General features: G+C 44.0%; 1 protein-coding gene across 1 annotated transcript; it reads right to left on the bottom strand.

Annotated features, from left to right (window-relative positions):
* Positions 1 to 5,528: 5,528 nt before the first annotated feature.
* Positions 5,529 to 7,812, bottom strand: LOC120021424 (immediate early response gene 5-like protein). Its single transcript, XM_038965189.1, has one exon. The coding sequence runs from the start codon at positions 7,670 to 7,672 to the stop codon at positions 6,749 to 6,751; it is 924 nt and encodes a 307-aa protein (XP_038821117.1). The 5' UTR covers positions 7,673 to 7,812; the 3' UTR covers positions 5,529 to 6,748.
* Positions 7,813 to 8,012: the final 200 nt, after the last annotated feature.

Here is an 8,012-nt window from a genome sequence, read left to right as displayed (position 1 = left end):
AGTACGTTCATCTCTAGGAGACAGAACGCGTCTCCTTCCTGAGCGGTATGACGGCTGCGTGGTCCCATGGTGTTTATACTTGCGTACTATTGTTTGTACAGATGAACATGGTACCTTCAGGCGTTTGGAAATTTGCTCCCAAGGATGAACCAGACTTGTGGAGGTCTACAATTTTTTTTCTGAGGTCTTGGCTGATTTCTTTTGATTTTCCCATGATGTCAAGCAAAGAGGCACTGAGTTTAAAGGTAGGCCTTGAAATACATCCACTAGTACACCTCCAATTGACTCAAATGATGTAAATTAGCCTACCAGAAGCTTCTAAAGCCATGACATATTTTTTTTGAATTTTCCAAGCTGTTTAAAGGCACAGTCAACTTAGTGTATGTAAACTTCTGACCCATTGGAATTGTGATACAGTGAATTATAAGTGAAATATTCTGTCTGTAAACAATTGATGGAAAAAGTACCTGTGTCAATGAACAAAGAAGATGTCTTAACTAACTTGCCAAAACTATAGTTTGTGAACAAGGAATTTGTGGAGGGGTTGAAAACGAGTTTTAATGACTCCAACCTAAGTGTATGTAAACTTCCGACTTCAACTCTATATCCCAACCAGAAGCCATGGATTACAGGCAACATCCGCACTGAGCTAAAGTCTAGTGCTGCTGCTTTCAAGGAAAGGGACACTAATCTGGACGCTTAAAATAAATCCCGCTATGCCCTCAGACGAACCAACAAACAGGCAAAACGTCAGTACAGGACTAAGATTGAATCCTACTACACCGGCTCTGATGCTCGTTGGATGTGGCAGGGCTTGCAAACTATTACGGACTACAAAGGGAAACACAGCCGCGAGCTGCCCAGTAACGCGAGCCTACCAGATGGGCTAAAAGCCTTTTATGCTCGCTTCCAGTTAGAGCAATACTGAAGCACGCATGAGAGCACCATCTGTTCCGGACGACTGTGTTCACGCTCTACGTAGCCAATGTGAGCAAGACCTTTAAACAGATCAACATTCACAAGGCCACGGGGCCAGACGGATTACCAGGACATGTACTCAGAGCATGCACTGATCAATTGGCAAGTGTCTTTACTGAAATGTTCAACCTCTCCCTGACTGAGTCTGTAACACCTACATGTTTCAAGCAGACCACCTGTTCCCAAGAAAGTGAAGGTAACCTGCCTAAATGACTTCCGCCCGTAACACTTACGCCAGTAGCCATGAAGTGCTTTGAAAGGTTGGTCATGGCTCACATCAACATCATCATTCCTGAAACCATTGACCCACTCCAATTCGCATACCGCCCCAACAGATCCACAGATGACGCTAACTCCACACTGCCCTTTCCCACCTGGACAAAAGGAACACCTACGTGATAATGCTGTTCATTGACTACAGCTTAGTGGTCAACAACAATGTGCCCAAAAAGCTCATCACTAAGCTAAGGATCCTGGGACAAAACACCTCCCTCAGCAACTGGATCCTGGATTTCGTAACGGGCCGCACCCATGTGGTAAGGGTAGTTAACAACACATCTGCCACGCTGATCCTCTACTCGGAGGGCCCCTCAGGGGTGCGTGCTCTGTCCCCTCCTGTACTCCCTGTTCACCCACGACTGCGTGGCCAAGCACGACTCCAACACCATCATTAAGTTTGCTGACGACACCAACAACAATGAGACAGGCTATTGGGAGGAGGTCAGAGACCTGGCAGTGTGGTGCCAGGACAACAAACTCTCCCTCAACGTGAGCAAGACAAAGGAGATGATCGTGGATTAAAGGAAAAGGATGGCCGAACATGCCCCCATTCACATCAACAGGTCTGTAGTGGAGCGGGTCGAGTTTCAAGTTCCTTGGTGTCCACATCACCAACAAACTATCATGTTCCAAACACACCAAGAAAGTTGTGAAGAGGGCAAGACAATGCCTTTTTCCCCTCAGGAGGCTGAAAGATTTGGCATGGGTAACACAGATCCTCAAAAAGTTCTATAGCTGCACCATCAAGAGCATCCTGGCCGGTTGCATCACAGCCTTGTATGGCAACTGCTCGGCATCCAACCGTTACAGTGAGTAGGTCGTACAGCCCAGTACATCACTGGGGCCAAGCTTCCTGCCATCCAGGACCTATATGCTAGGCGGTGTCAGAGGAATGTCCAAAAAATTGTCAAAGGCTCCTGTAACCCAAGTCATTGACTGTTCTCTCTGCTACCGTGCGGCAAACGGTACAGGAGCGCAATGTCTAGGTCTAAATGGACCACACTGCCAGGTCTCTGACCTCCTCCCAATAGCCTGTCTCATTGTTGTTGGTGTCGTCAGCAAACTTAATGATGGTGTTGGAGTCGTGCTTGGCCACGCAGTCGTGGGTGAACAGGGAGTACAGGAGGGGACAGAGCACGCACCCCTGAGGGGCCCTCCGAGTAGAGGATCAGCGTGGCAGATGTGTTGTTAACTACCCTTACCACATGGGTGCGGCCCGTTACGAAATCCAGGATCCAGTTGCTGAGGGAGGTGTTTTGTCCCAGGATCCTTAGCTTAGTGATGAGCTTTTTGGGCACATTGTTGTTGACCACTAAGCTCCACATATTATCTGTGGGGTTCTCCTTAACATCTTCTACCCCCAAGAGTGCTGAACAATTAATAAAATGGCCACCCAGATTATTTACATTTGTTTTTACACTACTGCTACTCATTGTTTATTATCTATGCATAGTTACTTCACCCCTACCTACATGTACAACTTACCTGGACTAACCTGTACCCCGCACATTGACTCAGTACCGGTACCCCCTGTATATAGCCTCATTATTGTTATGTTATTTTTTACTTTAGTTTATTTAGTAATATTTTCTTAACTCTATTTCTTGAACTGCATTGTTGGTTTGTAAGTAAGCATTTCACGGTAAGGTCTACACCTGTTGTATTTTGCGCATGTGACACCAAGGATATATAGGGATACAGATAGGTCCAGCCAGTTATTCCTAAATTTATAGTTAAATGTAAACATTCAACATTAATTCACTCTTTCCCTTTTTCCAACCTCTGCAGCTAATCTGAATTCTCCACGCAAATTCGTTCTCAATTTTTGCCTCACCACTGTCGGGTTCTGCACAGAAGAGTGGCCCCTGAAATGTGTGCGGCTTGCTGCTGATTAATTAAAGCGAGGAGGCTGAGCAGAGCGGTCGGCATCACCTTATATTCACCCCTACCTATTGGAGCGACTGCTGTGCTGTGATCATCAACGCCGATGACACCAATAAGGATGGGGAGGGTGGAGGGGTTTTAGACCATGCACTCGGGTAAAGCGGCCTTCTGTCAGGGTAGCGTTAAGTTCACACAGCTGGTCTGACCAAGTGATCTAATGGCCTGATCATGTGGCCTGCCAAGAGACAAAGATTTGTTTACCTCAACTTCATCCCAGCACAGCTGTACATGTTAGCTAGCCATTGCAACATACATCTTAAATGTTTAATTTGCGTATCTACCAGCTAGCTGCCTTATCTTTTTGTTGTGGTGTCTTATTGTTCACCTGGCACAAAAATGTTTGTACAAAGTTAACTGGACGAACCTTCACCTGCCTGTCTGTGATCCACATCCTTTGCATAGAAATGGCAACCAGAGGGTTAATGGACAAAATCTGTGATCGCACTATTGCCAAAAATACTTATTTAAATATGCCTTCGCTGTGTGTGAAATTTGGTGTCTCTATCATAAAGTCCACAATTTGTTCAGGTAGCTGATGGAATATGGTCAAAATAATCTCAACATGCCCCCTATTAAGGTCTTAAGAGTACTTTACTATCCAAATGATTGTCTATATTATCTGTGGGGTTCATGTAGTGTGTAGATAACATTACAAAGTCATTTTGATACTGTTTGGAACGATTTTACCCTATTTTCTTCCAGAAGGGAATCCGGATGGCAGCCATTTTATTAAAATGGCCGCCCTGGTTGACTGACAGGCTTCCCAGACTGTCTCCAATCTTTAAAATGTTCCTTAATGTATCTAGTAGTAGTGTACCAAGTTTGATACTTGTACCATAAAATGGAAAATAATTTAATCTCTCAACTGGACTAATGAGGATCCAAATAAAAAATAAATAAATAATAAGGCCAGTTGTGTCATTGTAACGTGAAACCACATTCTCTGACAGCACCAATCTTTAGAATTATTTATGCGATAGATGCTATTCCTTTGGAATCCACGCGGAGGAGCTCGCTCTACACCACTAAACGAATCCTCATTTGTTGCAGTGGGAGAAGAACACTCATTTTAAAGGTTTATTATATACAATTATTTTCCATCATCGCTTTCTGGAGATGAAACCCGTCTATAGCGACCTAATGCTCCAAATAATAAAAAAGCACAATCAAATGTCCATTAACAGTTTGTCAAAAATATCTAAATTAACTGTAACCTATAGTCTATAAAAAGCATTGTAGATCTTCCATTATTTGTCGTAGTTTCGACAAATCATGCTAAATAATAGTCTAATCTAAGACAACCGACGCGCAGAGTTAGTTAAGCTTTCTATTTACGACCTACCTATACCAAATTAATATGCCCAAAGGCTAATGGCAAACAGTGCCAGCAACGGAGACTTGAAAGAGTAGGTTAGGCTAAACCATAGCTGCGTTGACGTGTTGGACGTACTGCGGTATGTTAAATTGAGAGGAGTCGAGAGGTTTCGGGTTGGAATAAAAACGAGGGAGACAGGAGGAGGGGTGGGAAGCGGGGTGGATGACTGTTGGGGGGAGGGGTGGCGAGGGAGGAGAAGCAGCGAAGCCGAGGTCAGCCCGAGGTGCCGCTACAAAGGCTTTCTAATACCTTCATTCATTGATTTCGAAGAACACCACCAAGTGGCATATAGCAGAGATAACACGACTGCAAGTTTGGGGGAAATGTCGGACAAAAAAATGTGCACGCGCACAGTAGAGTCCCAGTCAGCTAGAGCGTGCACTAACTAACCAAGCACAGACAGTCCTATGTGAGTTTGGGACTAGAAATTAGCCACTGCCTTTTCTCAAGTAATCCAGTTTAAAAAACGATCTCTATTAGATATTAAATATCCTTCATTGTTCTTACAGCATTGCACCCCACATGGTTGTAACAACCAAGTTGTAACGTTGTAACAACCAAGTTGTAACGTTGTAACAACTCATAGCAGGCTACTTTTCTTTTTCTTTTTTTTACATTTAAACACGGATGCCCCATCAATAACAGTAATGCTGTAAATAATAGTCCAAAAAGGTCTAGCTATACAAAAGTGTTGGCTATACTATGAGTTTCTTGGAATTAAATGTAGTAGCCCAAAATACATGATATATTTCATGGATATCTTTGTGTTGATAACCAGGTCTTCCTGGTCTACAATGATGTGAAAAGATAATGTGGTGTAGGCCTATGCAACATATCAGTTCTTTTGTAACACTGGTTACCAAATAGGCCAACCTCACTCCCTTAGAGGAAATAACATTTGACCAGCATGTGCCATTCAAACAATAAATCAAGGAGAGTTGATTGTTTTCAATTTTTTATTAAGATTATAAATTTAACAAATATGTTCTTAAACAGTTTTACCCGGTGATATACAATTTAATATGCACAGAAATACAAGAATACAAACAAAATATGAAGAGGACGTCTGGAAACATCTTTCAGTACACATAGTGCTTATAATGTGTGGATGTATGGCTAAATCAGGAGTTTGCCTTTTTAGAACAAAAGGTCATAAGATTTAAGAAAATAAAACAAAAACTCACAAAACCAAGCCATGTCATGAATTACTGTGAAGGCTTGATCAATAACTTTTTGTTAAAGGTTAAGTGGGAGGGGGGCGCTCAACAAACAAAACTGTCAAAAACGACCTGGATTTATTAGATTACACATGCACTCTGGGAGTTGGAGTGACCTAATTAATGGTTCTGATCAGAGGTGAGGTGGGACGTTGGGTACAACTACCAGATCGATGGAGACACAGCAAGCTGGTTCAGAGTTGATGCACCCAGGAGTTTGATAGGGAAATTTAAGTCTGAACCATTGAGCCTTCACCTGTCAATGTATATGTGGTCAGAATGTACCACATAGTTCCCATGTAACATAGCCTACCACTGATGTGCTTAGAATAAGAGTTTCTATACACAAGGTTTAAATATCAACCCAGAGATAGCGACATGATAACCAAGTACAACACAACCGTGCTTGTGTATACATAGCCTGTTACAGCTTTCTGTTAGTTATTTGCCGAATGAAACCGCGACGCACAACAAAAGCATTTTGCAAAGCCATCCATGGCCACACTTTTCCAGTTAGGTTGAGCTGGGGCTACATTATATGATTGCTATTCAGTCACACTACTTGTGTAGTGTCTTTAAAACGAGACATTGTGTTCAAAACTGTTCTGGAGTGATCAACAACATAATCTGCGATCTAGACATTCAACCACTTTCAATGTTAGCAACAACAGCTACCAGTACCAGCTACCAGGCGTTGGGTTTAAGGCAACGAAATCAACTTCGTTAGATAAAATGCACAACTATTATGTAAAATGTGTTATGTAGACATTTTCGGTTTAAAATTAAAGCTTGCCCATCACATGCGGCAACAACCTTTCTCTCCCTCCCTGTGAAAACGAAAGTCAACAAACAAACGGTTCAATGTTTAAATACCCTTTCCTGCAAAAAAATAAAGCCGATTTGATTTATACTTTGTACAATTTCATAAAGTGTTTCATTCTAGTTTACCATGGAGTCAAAAAGCTACTATAGCTCTAGTCCATGCCCCAAGACTCGATAGGGCTTGTTTGCTACAGAACTGTCCGTTCAAGGCTAAGGCTTGCTCTAAGTCCGCCTGTCTGCTCACCAGCCCCGAAAACCCCGAACCGAAGATCGAGATCAGATTGGAAATGTTCGAAGTGTCCAAGTGTTCCGAATTTGCATAGGAACAATCCTCAAATTTCGCTCTTTTACACGGCGTAAAATCCGGTACCTCCTCAATATCGGATATATAATATTCAAAGTCAACCTTGCGTTTCTTGCCTGAGTACTGTGCGCCCTGGCAGCACTGTTGGAGAGACGCGCAGCAGTCCTGGTGAAGGTACCCATTCTCCACAGTAGTCACTACGTGCGTGTCCAAATCGAGCACCGTCGTTTTGTTGCAGTGTAAGTTGTTCACCGGGGAAAACTCGCAATTCGATACAGGGTAAGCCTCCGCACAACAGCTCTGGTAAAACGAGGGCTCTGTCTCCTTGCAGACCTCGTCTCTTTGGAGAGAGAGAGGCGCGGAGCAGGCGGAGGGGGTTTGCATATGCGCTGACTGCACTGCTACTAGTTGGCTCACTGGCAGCTGAGCGCAACACAGACTCGCCGGCTCGCTCACCCCGCCGTTGCCGCAGCAGTCCCCCCTCTGCTCCTCACAATCCTCGGCCAAATCCAGCGGGTTTAACTCCTGGATCTCGTTGCAGACGGTCATCACCTCTTCGTACTGCTGCATCCTGTAAATCTCCGCGTACTTCTCGTTCATGTAGACCTGCCTGGCGTTCCTCAACACATAGGACACCAGGAGGTTTTTGTGCAGCTTGATGCCTCCTCTCTGCGTCCTGGAGTTGTGGATCTTCCGTAAGGAAATAGATATTAGACTTTGTGCATCCACTGCACACTCCATCGTGTTGATCATGATGGTGATCTAGTCGTTTCCCGCTCGTCTCTGACGCAGAAAAGCGACTTTCTCTCAGTGGAAGTCACGATATTTCTATTGGGGGCGAAGGCTAAGTCAGCTCTGTGGTGAAACATTGAACACGGCTGTCCGCTTCCCTCTGTAAGCGAGCAAGAAATAATTTGCTAGGCACACATTGCCGGAGTATATATATTTCGAGGAGTCTGCCCACAACGGCTTGCGCCAATAGGGACCCGCGTTCGCCATTGATTGACATGCAAACTCCACCCATATGAGATGATCAGGCCCTATCAGACAGAGGCGGTTCTTCTGTGCTATTCAAATTCCAAACTGACTTTAC

The sequence above is a fragment of the Salvelinus namaycush genome, chromosome 26, assembly GCF_016432855.1.
Source record: "Salvelinus namaycush isolate Seneca chromosome 26, SaNama_1.0, whole genome shotgun sequence".
Taxonomy (NCBI): domain Eukaryota; kingdom Metazoa; phylum Chordata; class Actinopteri; order Salmoniformes; family Salmonidae; genus Salvelinus; species Salvelinus namaycush.
Note: the sequence above shows the minus strand (reverse complement) of the source record. Positions and strands in the feature narration are given on the sequence as shown.